General features: G+C 35.4%; 1 protein-coding gene across 1 annotated transcript in view; it reads right to left on the bottom strand.

Moving 5' to 3' along the window:
- ASCC3 (activating signal cointegrator 1 complex subunit 3) overlaps positions 1 to 17,672 on the bottom strand; it is a 367,201-nt gene that overhangs the window by 67,728 nt on the left and 281,801 nt on the right. Inside the window, exons 34-35 of the mRNA XM_011956428.1 lie at positions 15,775 to 15,886; positions 15,461 to 15,595 (exon numbers count right to left, since the gene is read on the bottom strand). Coding sequence (XP_011811818.1) covers positions 15,461 to 15,595; positions 15,775 to 15,886 — 247 coding nt within the window. The remainder of the gene's footprint in view (positions 1 to 15,460; positions 15,596 to 15,774; positions 15,887 to 17,672) is intronic.

Genomic DNA, 17,672 nt, shown 5'->3' with positions numbered 1-17,672 from the left:
CACGTATTTCTCGTGTCATGGTTTTCATCTCTGTCAGTTCGTTTATGGCCTTCTCTGCATTAATTATTCTGGTTATCAATTCTTCCACTCTTTTTCAAGATTTTTAGTTTTTTGCACTGGGTACATAATTCCTCCTTTTGCTCTGAGAAGTTTGATGAACTGAAGCCTTCTTCTCTCATCTCGTCAAAGTCATTCTCCGTCCAGCTTTGATTCGTTGCTGGCGATGAGCTGCCTTCCTTTGGAGGGGGAGATGCGCTCTTATTTTTTGAATTTCCAGCTTTTCTGCTCTGCTTTTTCCCCATCTTTGTGGTTTTAACTGCCTCTGGTCTTTGATGATGGTGACGTACTGATGGGGTTTTGGTGTGGGTGTCCTTCCTGTTTGTTAGTTTTCTTCTAACAGTCAGAACCCTCAGCTGTAGGTCTGTTTAAGATTGCTTGAGGTCCACTCCAGACCCTGTTTGCCTAGGTGTCGGCAGCAGAGGCTGCAGAAGATAGAATACTGCTGAACAGCAAGTGTACCTGTCTGATTCTTGCTTTGGAAGCTTCCTCTCAGGGGTGTACTCCACCGTGTGAGGTGTAGGGTGTCGGTCTTCCCCTAGTGGAGGATGTCTCCCAGTTAGGCTACTCAGGGGTCAGGGACCCACTTGGGCAGGCAGTCTGTCCGTTCTCAGATCTCAACCTCCCTGCTGGGAGATCCACTGCTTTCTTCAAAGCTGTCAGCCAGAGTCATTTGCCTCTGCAGAGGTTTCTGCTGCTTTTGTTTGTCTGTTTGTTTTTGTTGTTGTTTAGCTGTGCCCTGTCCCCAGAGGTGGAGTCTACAGAGACTGGCAGGCCTCCCTGAGCTGCTGTGAGCTCCACCCAGTTCGATCTTCCCAGGGCTTTGTTTACCTACTTAAGCCTCAGCAATGGCGGGAGCCCCTCCCCCAGCCTCGCTGCTGCCTTGCAGTTAGATCACAGACTGCTGTGCTAGCAATGAGGAAGGCTCCGTGGCCGTGGGACCCTCCCGGCCAGGTGTGGGATATAATCTCCTGGTGTGCCTGTTTAAAGCGCAGTATTGGGGTGGGAGTTACCCGATTTTCCAGGTGTTGTGTGTCTCAGTTCCCCTGGCTAGGAAAAGGGATTCCTGGCTAGGAAAAGGGATTCCCTTCCCCCTTGCGCTTCCCAGCTGAGGTGATACCTCACCCTGCTTCAGCTCTAGCTGGTTGGGCTGCAACAGCTGAGCAGCACCAATTGTCCAGCACTCCCTAGTGAGATAAACCCAGCACCTCAGTTGAAAATGCAGAAATCACCTGTCTTCTGTGTTGCTCGCGCTGGGAGCTGGAGACTGGAGCTGTTCCTATTCGGCCATGTTGCTCCCATACATTACTTCTTAAGGCTGATGTCCAGAATGGTGTTCCCTAGGTTTTCCTCTAGGATTCTTATAGTTTGAGGTCTTAAATTTAAGTCTTTAACCCACCTAGAGCTAATTTTTGTATATGGTGAAAGGTAGGAGTCCAGTTTCATTCTTCTGCATATGGGCTAGCCAGTTTATTGAATAGACAGTCCTTTCTGCATTGCTTATTTTTGTCAACTTTCTTAAAGATTGGGTGACTGCAGGTGTGTGGCTTTATTTCTGGGCTCTCTATTCTGTTCCACAGGTTCATGTGTCTGTTTTTGTATGAGCATCATGCTGTTTTGGTTACTGTAACCTTTTAATATAGCTTGAAGTCAGGTAATGTGATGCCTCTGGCTTTGTTCTTTTTGCTTAGAATTGCTTTGGCTATTTGTGCTCTTTTTTGGTTCCACATGAATTTTAAAATAGGTTTTTCCCAATTCTGTGAAAAATGACATTGGTAGTTTGACAGGAATAGCATTAAATCTGTAGATTGCTTTGGGCCATATGGTTATTTTAATGATATTGATTCTTGCAATCTGTGAGTATGAAATGTTTTTCCATTTGTTTGTGTTATCTATGTTACCTTTTAACAGTATTTTGAAGTTCTCCTCATAGAGATATTTCACCTCCTTGGTTAGATGTATTCCTAGGTATTTAATTTTGTTGCAGCTATTGTAAATAGGATTTCATTCTTCATTTGACTCTCAGACTGAACATTACTGGTGTAGAGAAATGTTACTGATTTTTGTACACTGAATTTGCATCCTGGAAGCTTGCTAAAATCTTTTGTTGGTTTTAATATTCTTTTGGTGAAGTCTTTAGGGTTTTCTAAGTATATAATCATATTATCACCAAAGAGAGATAGTTTGACTTCTTATTTTCCTATTTGGACACCTTTTATTTCTTTCTCTTGTCTGATTGCTCCGGCTACCACTTCCAGTACTGTGTTAAATAGGAATGGTGAGAATGGCATCCTTGCCTTGTTCCAGTTCACAAGGGGAATGATTCCAGTTTAAGTTCAGCATGATGTTGCCTGTGGGTTTGTCATATTATTTTGAGCTATGTTCCTTTGATACCTAGTTTCCTGAGACCATCCCCTTCTTGAGATACTTTTTTCCACCTGGTTTCCAGGACAATGCACTCTCCTGGATGTTTTCCTTTTTGCTTATTGTTCCTTACTCCTAGTTTTCTTTGTTGTCACACCTTCTCCTCCTTCTCTCCCCAACGTCTACATACTAGCATTCTCAAGAGCTCAACCTTTAGACCTCTGATCAATACTGACTGCCTAGATGATCTCAACCAATTCCATGACTTTGAAACTTGGAAAAGAATCCATATGCCTGTCACAGTCCCCCCATTCCCCAAGACAAACACGCACTCTGCACTTTACTCATTGCTTTTCACCTCAATTAATGGTATTCTCTCTCAGCAAATTGTTCAGGCCCAAACCTAGACAGCATCTTCCATTCTTTACTTATAATCAATCAATCAATCATTAATTCCTGTTGGCTCAACCTTTAAAATATCCTGCGTTTGACTACTACTCACCATTTCAACCTCTAACCACTGTATCCAAGCCACCATCTTCTCTCACATGGACTCTCTCCAAGAGCCAGTTCTCCATAAAAAAGCAAGAATGATCTTTTTCACTATCAATAGCATCACATCACTCATCGGATCAAAATCCCACCAATGGCTCCACTGAACACTTAGGATAAAATCAACACTCCTTACTATGGCCCTAGATGACGTCACCTCTGTCTCCTAGGCCCTCTCAGTGTGCACTCCACTTTAAGCATACTGGCTTCTCTGCTATTCTTTGAAATTTCCAAGCAGTTCCTGCTTCCTTTGCATTTGGCTTTTCCTTCTACCTGGGATTTCTTCCCCAAGACTTTCTCATGATTTGTTCCTTCATGTTATCCAGTTCTTTCTTCAAATATCATCTTTTCAGAATGGCTTTCCTTTACCATCACAAACCATCCTCTTAATAAGAGCATCCTCTAATTATCTTCTGATTATGACCACGTTTTTCCCGCATCTACCACTTATATTCACCTGAAATTACATGTGTGTTTATTCTTGGCCAACTCCACTATAACTGTAAGGTCCATGAGTGGTGGAACCATTAGCTCTGTTTTCTGCTATATCCACCATGGCTGGAATATAATATGTGCTCAATAAATATTATTATTAAATAATAGCTAGTATTTACTAATTACTGCAAATAAGCAAATAATTGTTCTATGCACTTCACCTATATAAACTAATGCAATCATTCCAATAACCTCATGAGGAAACTGAGGCTCAGAGGGTAAGTACCATTGTCCAAGGTCTAGAAAGCAGCAGAGATAGTATTTGAAACTGTTCAGGTTTCATTTCAGAACCCAGGCTCATAATAACTAAGCGTACATGATCAGAATTATAACCTTAGTGAATTGACTAGATGATAGATAAGCTAATATGTAAAATTTTATTCACAGCAGGTTTGTTTTGTAACTTTGTGGAATATGGGAGTCAGTGAAAGCCAGAGTTATCACCCACAGGCAGAAACTCTTTTATAATGTAACATTATAATGTGAAAAGTTAATGTGATGTGGCAATATACAGAAATACTTGTGATATCACAAAAGATATAGCTCTGCAATCTTTCTGCACATGGACTATTGACTCTTACAAGACTTGTGAGAAAATGATCAGGAGATATAAATCTCTATATAGACTATGCTCTAGACTGAATATTTGTGTCCCCTGCCCCCCATTAATATGTTAAACCTGAACTCCCAGTGTGATGGTGTTTGGAGATGGGGGCTCTGGGGAGGGGGTGATTAGGTCATGAAAGTAGAACTCTCATGAATAGGGTTAGTGCCCTTATAAAGGAGACTCCAGAGAAATCTCTCACCACTTCTGCCATGTGAGGGCACAACTAGAAGATGGCCATCTATGCACCAGGAGACAGGCCCTCAACAAACACTGAATCTGCTGATTCCTTGATTTGGTACTTCATAGTCTCTAGAATGGTGAGAAATAAATATCTATTATTAAAACTACCTATTCTATGGTATTTTTGTTTGTAGCAGCCTGAATGCACCAAGACAGGCTAGATAATAGCTAAGGTATGAGGACTACTGGTGGTCTGATAACAATCAATGAAAAGGGAATAGGGCATAGGGAAACACTGTCAGGAATAACAAACTAAGAAAGGGTAACTGTCCTCTTTTCAATTTAAAAAACTTATAAAAGTAGTATTATATATAAAACAAGATTCAATAAAGCAAGGAGATAAACACAATGACCTGTTTTTAAACACATTAGGATATACTTCATAATAAATAATTAACAAAAATTTTTGTCCTAATCTGTGTTAACATAGTTGTTTTAAGTACACAGTGAATGAACTGTATTTCTCTACATTGTTACATAGAGAAAAGGTCTGGCATTTTAGCTAACCTAAAAGGTTGTCTGATCCCTCATCATGAAGGGGTATTTTCTACGATTATTTTTTCCTTTTAAAATTCTATGTTTCCAAAATAACATAGTATTGTAGGACTCTGCTTATAGTGGGTTGGATTGAATGCTGGCATGCTTAATTTTTCTTTTTCACTGTTACATAAAAGTGATACTGAAACGTATTCAGATGGCCTTAAATATTGGAAATGATCTCTCCTATTTACCTACTGAGCTGCTTTCTGATTTTAAAAAGTAGCATGATATGATTTTTAGTTTAAACAGCATTTTGGTATTATTTGTACTGAGAAGACATTTGGGGCACGAATCATGGATCTTTTGGAAACAGTTCTAATCACCATTATTCATGGAGGAAGGAGGTCATATTGATTTCTGAATTGCCCCATCTGCTGGACCAAAGAGACCCTAACAACTTTAGAGTACTTAAACTTTATTGGGATGAAACTAGAAACATTTAAGCAGAAGCTAATATCTAGCACATGGAACATAACAGCTTAAAATTAAGAATATTGAATATTCTTAATTCAATATTAAAGTTTCCATATTTTCCACTTATTTAAAAAATCTGAAAAATGCTCTACTTACTCAAAGTAGAGTAAGAGGTAGTTAAAATTTGGGGAAGACATTTTATTTCCAGTAGGGTAATATGTTTCAGTGTTATTTTTATTTCTCCAACATGATTGCATGTGTAATGACAATTCTAAGTAGTTTTATATCACTAAGTTAAGCAGAGAGTTACTATTGATAATAAAAAAAGTTCAAAAATAGATTAATAATAATTTATTTTGCCAAATAATTCCTAATAACATTCTCTGGAAAGTAAAATACCATGGAAGTTTTATAAATATGACTTAATTTATATAAACCCAATCAAGATTATGTTTGTGATTTAAAAATGTTTACTTGGAGTACCCTTTGTAAATGTTCTTATACGCCCCCGGGAGCTTGGTGTTCCAATCTTGCCCATAAGACAGGCTGGTAACTCTTTGGGGGAGGACAATGTCAGCAACTCTTTTAGACCTGAATGCTGTAGGTAGAACTAAACACTTGCCATGCTTAGATAAAGCTATATTGAGCAGCAATGGCACATAGAGATAGATACAAGCTTATGCCTTTGTTTTCATTAAGCTTTTAGGGCTCTAGTATAAATCTTCTTAAAAAATATGGATCTGTCTCTGTTTCTTTGGTATTCCCCAAATGCACTGAGTATTGGATAGAATACATAGCAAATTTTAATAAACGACAAGCTAGAAGTATCTTTTACAGATAGCTTTGGCAGAGAAATTTATGGGTGCAACCTTTTTATGTACCTTAGTTTGTAAATTTAGATAAAAGAGCAAAATAAGATGTAAAAAGAAGGAAAAAAGAAAAGTACAAAACAGAAATGGGAAACGAGACAGGACATTCAAAAGGTTGCCGGGAGATACAAATTCTAACACTGCCCTTTCCCTGTTGGGAGCTGAGTTTTTATATTATTTTTCCATAGTAGTTGTGTCATCTTGGGTAAGGTTGGGCCATTTTCTTTTTTAATGAGACAGTTAAACTGGTAGATAATAAAAGAAATATATTTTGTTATCTAAATACATTTCTTCAATATCTAAAACTCATTTCTAAATCTAAACTCATTTCCTATTTAATCACCAACATTTGGAATCCTGGTAATTGATTCTTAATCTTAATCTGTGGGACAATTTAGGAAATCAAAAGTAATTAAGAAAAACAAAAAAAAAAAACCCAAAAACTTAAAACAGGACAAATTCCAGACAGTATTACAAATACAATTTATGCTTGTTGGAACATAACAGCTTAAAAACCTATAACCTACTAAATCACAATAGATATATTTGAGATTGAGGACTTCTATTGGGAAAATATTTCATTTCTCTATGTTAAAGAAAGCTTGTAAGTGCAGAAAGTTAGAAGTTAAGAAATAATGGAGAACATGGAACGTCTCAAGGGAAAGAGACCAAGAGAAGTAGAAAGATACCTTTTTTCAAGACAGTTGCCATCTGTGCCTCTCCAAAAGATGCCAGGCAGCTTCCTAGCCTGAGAGTTAGGGAAGCTCTTCTCGCAAACCCTGGAAGATATCCCATTAGGTTTCCCCACTAAGAAGATAAAGAGTAGCAGATGGGATCCTGTGATTGTCAGGAGGTTATTTGGAAATGGAAGGCCATGAGGTTGGTGGTGTTCACTGTTATTCAGTTAACCTTCCTTTCTTTCATTTTTCCTTTAATAAACTCTTTAACTTTTTTTACATGCTGAGTTCCCTACCAATGCTATTCATAACTGGCTTGTCCTTTTTATTTAGTTTTAAATTTCTCCCTTATAAAAACATTCTTGCTTATTTTTTCAACCTTATACATTTGTGAAAGATATTTTTGCAATTTTTCCTACAAAAAATTTGTAGTTGTGCCTCAAACATGATAAAATTCAAGTATTAAAGATGTTATATTACTGAAAATATTCTATATACAGGCAGAGCAAAGAATCAGCGTGCTTTTAAAGAGAACAGTACAGAGAACTGCTAAACCTGGACATTTATTGACACATAAAAATCTTGTTGTTCTGGTACTTTTCTAAATTTGGAATAGTTATATTTACATTTAGACATGAAACTCATTCTTTAGTCAATATCCAAGCTTGTGTGAAAATAAGAATTTCACTACTTTTAATTAAATATTTGATATATAAATAAAATCTCATTTCATGTTGTCATAAGTACCATAACAACCAACTGTATGTTATACAAATTAACTGAAAATTATTGAGACATAAGACATATGGGGCATATTTCGTTTTCTTTCAAAATTATCAATATTATAGCAAGCATATTCTGAAAAATATGTTCAAACAAATTTTCCCTAACTTTGAAGCTTTTCATTTCTCTTCCAGTTTTAAAATAGGCTACCTTCTATAAGTCCACAGAACATATCAGATCATGATCCTGGTTTGCCACGATGACAGGCACTTTCTACTCTGGACTTCGGATTTCAGTGCCAACATCATTAAGAGATTCTTCAAATTACTTTCAAAATGTCCTTTTCCCTCAGGATTTTTACTTATATCTAATTAGACTACTTACTCCATACCATGTAATCCCTGTTGCTAAAACTGCTAAATGCTTCAATAACTAGGAGGAGGGCATCAATGGAGCAAGACAGATGTAATGTCACTGGTTAACAGTAGAGGTGTGAAGCAGCTGCCTTAATTACGAAGCTTATTAATTCATGGTGTTAGAAAAAACTTGGCAAGGGTTCTTATAAAATACCTAACGTTTTCCAAAATAGCATCAGATTGTTTAAAACTTAAAATAATGTCTTCAATGAAAAAAAGCTGAAATAATTATTTTGTTAGTAATTCAGATCTGTATTTAATACTTACAATTCTAGTTACAAGGTCATACATAATTTTAAAAGTAACTCTGGTTCTTTATTTTGAAAAAGTATATATCTTACATGTCAATGCTTTAAAAATTTTTTACAGCTGGAATGAAATAATAGGATAAAGATAGAGTATGTCTAGGAGAGGAAATAAAGCATAGGAAAAAGTTCTAAGGAGTTACTTTCTATAGAAGCTATAACAACTTAATCTCATTAAAATTCAATTTCATTATTTACATATTAACACTTAACTTGAAGGCCTATTTGATGCTTATAAATAATGGATATAAACTGCCTAGCATGTAGTGGGTTCCAATAAAAAGTAATTAACATTTTTTAATGGCTATATTCATTAAAAAATGTGGAAAAGACGGGATTTAAATAAATGGGTTTCTATTGTAGAAGGACATTAGTGAAGAGAAATAGTTTCAATAGAATCTTTGCTTTACACCCAGACTAGAGTATTTTACTATCATTTAAAGACGATGATATCTAAAAACCTAAGCCAGAATCAGCTAAGCTTCTAGGAAAGAAGAATAAATAAAAATGGAAGTCTCAAAAGAGATGTTACAGGAGATAAAAAATGAGTGGAAGTGTATTTCCTTTCTCAACTGTTGACTGGAATAGTTTCATATAATGGAATAATAATCAACAGGAATTAGTATCTGCAAGTATTAACAGACTGCCACATTTTTTTTTTTTAAGAAAAGCCCACAATACTCTGAAGAATAAAAACATTCCTAAAGTATCTAGAGCTCCAACAGAAAAAATTCATGCACATGCCAGGCAGGTCCAATCCTCATCCCTGTTTTGTTAAAAAAAAAAAAAAAAAAAAATCACCTATCATACCAAATCTGACAGTCACAATTCCATTTTCTATTTTAGTTCTTCAGTAACTTTTAATAAATTTATCCCATCTCTTTTTGAACCTATAAATTTTTGGCCTATGTTATATCCGTCAATTGAAGTAATAAATCTTCGGAGTTCATTTCTTGCAGGATGAGACAGTTAGTAGGAGGATGGAACCTCCTACTAACTGAAAAAGTTACTGTTTTCAAGATCCAAAGAGGGCCTCTATTCATGATTTCAATTTTCGTCCCATTGATTCAAAGCCTTTGCCTCTCCAGACCAAAGTGCTCTAATCACATGTCTTCTAACATTCGAGTAGCTCACTTTGGACACATTCAGACTCTCTCTCTCTGACGTCCTTTTGATCTGAGGTCACCGGAAATGTATATAGCAAGTCTTCTCCATATGGACGATTAACATAACTACTTCCTGTTTTGTTTTTAGATATTCTTTTTGATAATGGGCAACATCTGCTGTCATTGTTACAGCATCACACTGAACTGATGATTTCAGTCAGTAGCAACACCAAAGTGCAAGTGTCTTTCATGGTTTACTACCATTGTCCATAATTTATCTGTGTATGACCACACACACACCTACTCACCCACACACATACACACACACACACTCTCACACACATAGAAAGTTTGCCACTAATGTTCATTGTTCTGTATCTTGCCCCTAGAAAGTGCCTTATACATTGTAGACACACAATAAATATATTTTTGATGAATCAATATATAGTCTGTGGGTAGAACAGTGAACAACGAAATTGAGTATGAAAAAATGGAGAGTAATACTTAAAGGTAAGTCATTCAAGATATGCACATTGAAATATATTCTTAAAATTTTTTTTAGACAATTTCCTTTAGCTTAGCTCTATACTATTTGGAAGAATTCAGTTTCATCTGCAAACTCAGAAACTGTCTGTTGCCTCCATTCTTTGGTCAAAGGGTGATATTGTCAATATAGTATCATTCTGAAAACTACCAACCATTCTACATATAAAGAAAAAGAACATAAAAGGCGAGAATTCAAAGGATAACGTATAAACAGATATAACATACAGAATTTTTACCAATCCTGACAATCTTCTGTTAGTCAATTAAGTAATTAATTAATTAAACTTTAATTTTAGGTTCAAGGTTACATGACCAAGTTTGCTACACAGGTAGATTGTGTGTTGTGGTGGTTTGGGGTACAGATTATTTTGTCACCCAGGTAATAAGCATAGTACTCAATAGGTAGTTTTTGGATCCTCTCCCTCCTCCCAGCTTCCACACTCAAGTAGGCCCTTGTGTCTGTTGTTCCCTTCTTCCTGTCCATGTATTCTCAATGTTTAGCTCCCATTTATAAGAGAATATGTGGTACTTGATTTTCTATTCCTGTGTTTCACGTAGGATTATGGCTTCCAACTCCATCCACGTTTCTGCAAAGAATATGATTTCATTCTTTTTTTATGGCTGCATAGTTTTCCATGGTATGTATGTACCACATTTTCTTTATCCAGTCTACTGCATTTAGGTTGATTCCATGACTTTGATATTGTGAATAGTACTGCGATAAACATATGCGTGCATGTGTCTTTATGGCAGAACAATTTTTATTCCTTTGGGTATATACCCAATAATGGATTGCTGGGTCAAGTGGTAGTTCTGTTTTAAGTTCTTTGAGAAATCAACACACCGCTTTCCACAATGGCTGAACTAATTTACATTTCTATCAGCAATGCATTTTGAGAAATTGCCACACTGCTTTCTACAATGGCTGAACTGATTTACATTTCTACTAGCAGTGTATACATGATGCCTTTTCTCTGCATCCTCACCAGCATCTGTTATTTTTTGACTTTTAAAATAACAGTCATTCTGACTGGTGTGAGATGGTATCTCATTGTGGTTTTGGTTTGCATTTTTCTAATAATTAGTGATGTTGAGCATTTTTTTCATATGCTTGTTGGCCACATGTATATCTTCTTTTGAAAATTATCTGTTCATGTCCTTTGCCCACTTTTTAATGGGGTTGTTTGTTTTTTTGCTTGTTAATTTGTTTAAGTTCCTTACAGATTCTAAATATTAGATCTTTGTCAGAGGAATAGTTTGCAAATATTTTCTCCCATTCTGTAGGCTGTCTGTTTACTCTACTGATAGTTTGTTTTCTTATGTAGAAGCTCTTTAGTTTAATGTGGTCTCACATGTCAACTTTTGTTTTTGTTGCAACTGCTTTTGGCATCTTTTTCATGAAATCTTTGCCAGGGCCTATGTCCAGAATGGTATTTCCTAGGTTATCTTCCAGAGTTTTTGTAGTTTTAGGTTTCACATTCATGTCTTTAATCCATCTTGAGTTGACTTTTGTATTTGGGTAAGGAAGGGGTCCTATTTCAATCTTCTGCATATGGCTAGGCAATTATCCCAGCACCACTTATTGAATAGGGAGTCTTTGTTCTCATTCTTTTTGCTGACAATTAGATGGTTGTAGGTATGTGGCTTCAATTCTGGGCTCTCTATTCTGTTCCACTGATCTATGTCCGTTTTTGTGCTAGCACCATGCTGTTTTGGTTACTGTAGCCTTGTAGTATAGTTTGAAGTCAGGTAACATGGTATCTCCAGCTTGGTTCCTTTTGTTTAGGATTGCCTTGGCTATTCAAGCTCTTTTTCATATCCATATAAAGTTTGAATAGTCTTTCCTAATTCTGTGAAGAATGTCATTGGTAGTTTGTTAGAGATAGCACTGAATGTATGAATTGCTTTGGGCAGTATGGCCATTTTAACAATATTGATTCTTCCTATCTATGAATATGAAATGTTTTTCCATTTGTTTGTGTCAACTCTGATTGTTTTTGAGCAGTGTTTTGTAATTCTCATTATAGAGATTTCTCATCTCTTTGGTCAGTTATATTTCTAGGCATTTTATTCTTTTAGTTGCTATTGTGAATGGGATTGCATTCTTGACTTGGCTTTCGGCTTGAATGTTTTTGGTGTATAGAGATTCTACTGATTTGTGTACATTGATTTTGTATTCTGGAAATTCTAATTCTTATTTCAGAAAAGTTAATAGTAATATGCAAAATGACCACATAAAGGGTAAGAATTCCAACTCATTTTTTAAAAAAGAGAAAACCATATAGCTCAGTACAAGATTATAAATACTTATATTCTCTAAAGGAAGAAAAGGTCCAAAAGAGGGTACCATCAGTTAGGACTAGATACCATCAAGAGACTATCACTTGAAACTATGTTTTGATGATAATTGGAGAGAAATAATAGGTTTATATATTTAGAAATGCTTGGTAAGAGTGAATTGATGTTTTAATATTCTTTTTTTCCAATTTATGATTACCTTTTAGCTTATTTTTTGTGCCCACAATCATCACAATGCAACATATTCAGAGGACCCAAAAGAAAAATCTTAATTAACCTAATTTCTATACATTATTAATACCCCAAAATCCTGAAAACCAAAAGACAAATTTAATGGGTAGCTTAAGAAATAAGAAAACTTTATTCACTAATAAAATTTAAGAAAATACTATGGAAAGTTCAAAGTAATACTCAAAAAAATAGAAGTATTTCAATTGTAATGTTATCAGAAATACTAAAAATTTAAAAACTAAAGATTAAAAATGACTTTAGAAACATCAATGAATGTTATATGGTTATATGAGTGAATTGTACAAAAACATGATATGACTTTAAGTATTACGATAACAAAAGCAATGATAATGGCAACAGATCTTTGAAACACTAATGTTATCCCCACAGCTTTCCTCATCTTCTTATGCTTTTATCATCCTGTTCCCTATTGCTTCTGTCTGACTACTAGTTTCTCCTTATTTTAAAACCACAATGACATTAATATGCATTTTTGGAGGCAAAAGTAGGGAGGATATTGAGGTTCTGTGAGTCATTTGGTAGTCTTTTCATGGTTTAAAAAAAAAGTCATTTAAAGAAACTTAAGAAGAACGATTTCTGGAAATTAGACCATAATTATACAATCGTGCTGTATTATTTAGGATTTTGCTGGTAGTTACACATAGTGTTTGCTAGTGAACAAAGAATAATTCCTAGGCAAGAAATTAAGAAAACAGTGTGATACCTACATATCTTCTTGTCAATGTGAGTCCTATGGTTCTTCATTCAGAATGAACCCTCATTGAGATAATAGAGACTGAGACAACATCTAGTGCAAGCCGAGAGCTCCTTGGACTAAACACCATGAGAGAAGAAGATATTCTTGCTGTGGAAATTTTTATGGGGTAGACCATACCATATCTATATAAATATTCCACTATATAGCTTTCCTTACACATATTTTCAGATGGTTCCATTTATTCATTTATTGACAGGATGGGAACAGACCTTTTGTGTAAAAGGTAAAATAAATTCAGAACTGACTTTATTTGAACAAAATATATAACAAAAATATACCAACAGATTAGCATAACTGGTTTCATATAGTGTAATGCCAGAAAGAAACATGCTGCTGACAGGATGGGAACAGACCTTTCGTGATCAATGCCTTTTCAAAGAGAAGACTAAAGCAAATGTTTAATTCCCCTGGGATTTTAAGGGTTTTTTTTTTTTTTTTTTTTGGCTTTTTTAGTGGAGTAAACAGGGGTACAGAATGTAGTAGGCATATGATTCTCACAAACTTCCTTTACAGCATGTATCTAGTTTTAACTTGTTACTTTGTACCTCCCACCTCAATGCCTTCCACCTAACTGTGTGCATGTGCATACGTGCATGTGTGTGTGTGTGTGTGTGTGTGTGTGTGTGTGTGTGTGTGTGTGTGTGTGTATGTGTATGACTTGAGAGGCAGTATAGTAGGATGGTTTCAGGGCCCATATTCTGGTGCTACACTGCAAACCACTCACTTTGGACAAGATGGTTAACCTTTAAAATGGGAAAAATGATGGGATGCTATTAATATCAAATGAGTGGTTGTTGTGAGGATTAAATTAGTTTATTAATTTAAAGTTCTTAATGTCTAGTGAGTAAAAACTGCTCAAAGGTGTTAGCTGTTATTATACGTTTCCAAGGCAGAAAAGTATGCTTAAATATGAGATTAGATAAATACGAAATAAATTATAGTCTTAAATCTAACAGATACTAATTTAAGAGGCATGCCCAAATTTATTAAACATTATTTTGCTGCCTGTGCTAACAGTCTCTCCCTGAGAGAAATCCTACTTTTTTGAATCTTTGGCTAGAAGCTGATAAAAAAATCATTCTTAAGGATCTAAAAAAGTCTTTATACTTTGTACTCTTCCATCAGAAATAAATTTTTAATTTAAAAAAAAATATTTTTCGGTAGCTGCCTCATATACTTTAGTCCTCTATTCTTTTCTACAGAGCAAATGGAAAACTGATTACTACAGGATCCACCTACCCTTCCATCTGTTCATCAATTCATTAATAAATATTTTCAAACTCACTAAAATGTACATGGCACTATGCTGGGCACAAAATTTACAAACTAGTTTCTTCGAGGGGAAAAAACTGAGAAATTTAAAACCTGTGAATGGGATACTGAAGCTTATTGAGAATGATAAAGCAATAGAAGAGGAAGGAAAAAAGTTACTCAGTGAACTACCATAGAATCCATGAATTTATAACAGAAGGACTTTAAAGACAGAATGGTCCAATTGTTCTTAACTTTTTAAAAAAGCACCAACACATCTGAAGGATAAGATAACAGTCAGAATATATGAATATCCTAACTAACGTGTTAACAAAGATTTGTGGTAAATTATTACACTTAAAATCAACAAAGTGAAAAAAAGCCAGAAGGATACATTATGTAGAAAGAAAGGTAGAAAAGATGCTTCTAATATCAATTTCTTAGCTATTTGGCAAAAAAAGGAAAAATGAACAAAGTATAGTTTTTTACCATGTGATATAACTGTGATCATTTTTTTGGTAAGGGTGTTTGTGGGGATGGGGGATAAACAGCTGTACTGACATTAATTCTAAGAACTTAATTGTGTGGATGCTTATGAAAGAAACTTCAGTAGCATCACAGATAAGTATTCAACAGGAACTATCCAAAAAAGCAATAAGAAAAGTTTTCAATCATAATTTAAAGAGGCTACTATATTTAAGGATAGGCTGATGACTTGCCTTGCTCAGGACAGTCCGGTTTACATCTACTATCCTGACTTAAATATTAATAAGGCCTCACTCCACACTCAGAAGGGTCCAAATTTTGATGATAAATTATGTGGTCACCATATATATGGGCATCTTAGTCTATATGTGTTGCTTTGTAGTGACCCTGTTTAACAGAGGAAAGGGCTTTATAAATGGTTTCTGTTAAATTTCAAGACAAACTAAGTGGCAAAACTTTAAGCCCTAAATTAAAAGAGAAGATATGAAATATATGAAAAACTCACACTTAGAATTGAAAGCAATTCTTCAGTACTGCATTCAGGCTTCAAGCGGTCCTTGAACATTTTAACCGTTTGATGCTTCAAATAGTAATAGGAGGCAATTCGGCCATAAGTTAGAGGTTCAATGCTGCGATTATCCTATTTCAAAAGAATAACAAATGAAGAGTACAATGAAAGTATGTATCTTTATAAAATTAGTAATTCAGACAACTGCTTTTGAAACAATTTTGTTAAAAATTTTGATAGTATTAGAAGCAAAAGACTTGTTAAAAAGCTGGGCAATCTTTTCAATTAGAATGCATATGACTAAGTCGTACCTCTCCAATTTCAATACAGTGGGAAAGTTCCAATTCAATCAGGGACTTCTCAATCAGATGGGACAGAAACTTGTTCACAGAATCATGGCTCACATCACCCAAATTGTAGTAGCTAGAAAACAAGCAAGGTTATTATTTGTTTCAAGATATTTTCTTTTTTCTTTCTTTTTTATTTTTTTTTGAGACAGAGTCTGGCTCTGTCGTCCAGGCTAGAGTGCAGTGGCCGGATCTCAGCTCACTGCAAGCTCCGCCTCCCGGGTTAATGCCATTCTCCTGCCTCAGCCTCCGGAGTAGCTGGGACTACAGGCGCCCGCCACTTCGCCCGGTTAGTTTTTTGTTTTTTAGTAGAGACGGGGTTTCACCGTGTTAGCCAGGATGGTCTCGATCTCCTGACCTCGTGATCCGCCTGTCTCGGCCTCCCAAAGTGCTGGGACTACAGGCTTAAGCCACCGCGCCCGGCCTCAAGATATTTTCTACTAAAACTATCACCTCAGTTTCACAGACTACATATAAATATAATCCCCTTTTATTATAAAACCTATCCTCAGTAGCTTCACAAAACTCACAGAAATATTAATCTTGGGTGGTAGATGACTAAATTTAGGCAATTTATTCAATTATTGTTCCCCTAGTGCTTAGGGAATAAATGTCATCCTAATGACTAGAAGGGACATCAGCAGGGTAAAAATAAAGCGTTCTAACCAAACCTCAATACAGGAAAAATACGTAAGTCCAGCTCTGTATATTTTCCAAGCAAAAAGCCTAAAGACATACATTTCACCTGATTGTGCCTCCCTGCAACACTGAGACGTTCTTGGCAAAACCCTACGGCCACTAGGGATCTGTGCCTGGAAATAGACCTGAAGAGCAAGGGACTACACCCACAATCTTGGCAGTTCCCTAATTCCTACTAGGTGAACCCTGTATCCTAGTCAGCATGAGTAACTTATATGCCCTACCTCGCTTTTCCCCATCCACATCAAAGAATGGCAGTGGAAAGTAGTCTTAGAGAACAGGTTCTCATCCATAAGACCCCATCGTGATGATTTTACATCTGTATAGGATTAGGAAGGGAATATTCATAGTCTGGGAAAAGGGTGTTAACAATTTCAAATGGGAGACGACTAAAGAAAGCCACAACTTGAGAGCAATGGAGAACGCTATTTAGATGACAATTTTTGTGATATTTTTCATTCTTCAAAGGAAGAGACTTGGGGTCGTAAATTATAAAAAAAAATTAAAAGTACACAAAGCAGGACTAATAATGTCAGGACATATTTTCACTAGAAAGAAAAGTTAGTGCAAATGGCTAGGTACACCCAAATATGAGAGGCTCCATTACATAAAAATTATATAAGGCACTATTGGAATTTATTTAGGAAAATAACTCCCATTAAAAAGGAATAGTTACTTTAATTTTATCTATCGAACAGTTACTGTTTTTTCTAGAAAAGCTCTTGGCATGGACCAAAATAAAGCAATATTAATCAATTAAGAGATAAATAAGTACTAAACCTAGTGCTGTCATTAATTTAAACAAAATGTTCAAATTTATGTATAACTAAGCACATATGGAAGTGAAAAACCAAAATTATTAACCACTAGAAAATATTTATTTTCTTTTGGAAAATGACTAAGGAGGAGTATTTAGTTAGAATAATGTCTTCTGCTTTAGAGGTGAAAATAAAAATTCTGGACATTCAAGCCATATAAAAGATACAAATATCCAAAGTCATTCCAAATTTTTAAAATATTTTTTCTCTTTCATTGTTTCCCAAGAAATGAAATTCATCAGTCAAACTTTGTACAATATAAGTGCTTACTTTCTATTTCACATTCTTTTGGCTTGCTAAGTCTATAAATTTTCCAATATCATTTTTAGCTGTCAGGACTAATTC

This window comes from Colobus angolensis, unplaced genomic scaffold (genome assembly GCF_000951035.1).
Source record: "Colobus angolensis palliatus isolate OR3802 unplaced genomic scaffold, Cang.pa_1.0 Scaffold418, whole genome shotgun sequence".
NCBI classification, from domain to species: Eukaryota; Metazoa; Chordata; class Mammalia; order Primates; family Cercopithecidae; genus Colobus; species Colobus angolensis.
Note: the sequence above shows the minus strand (reverse complement) of the source record. Positions and strands in the feature narration are given on the sequence as shown.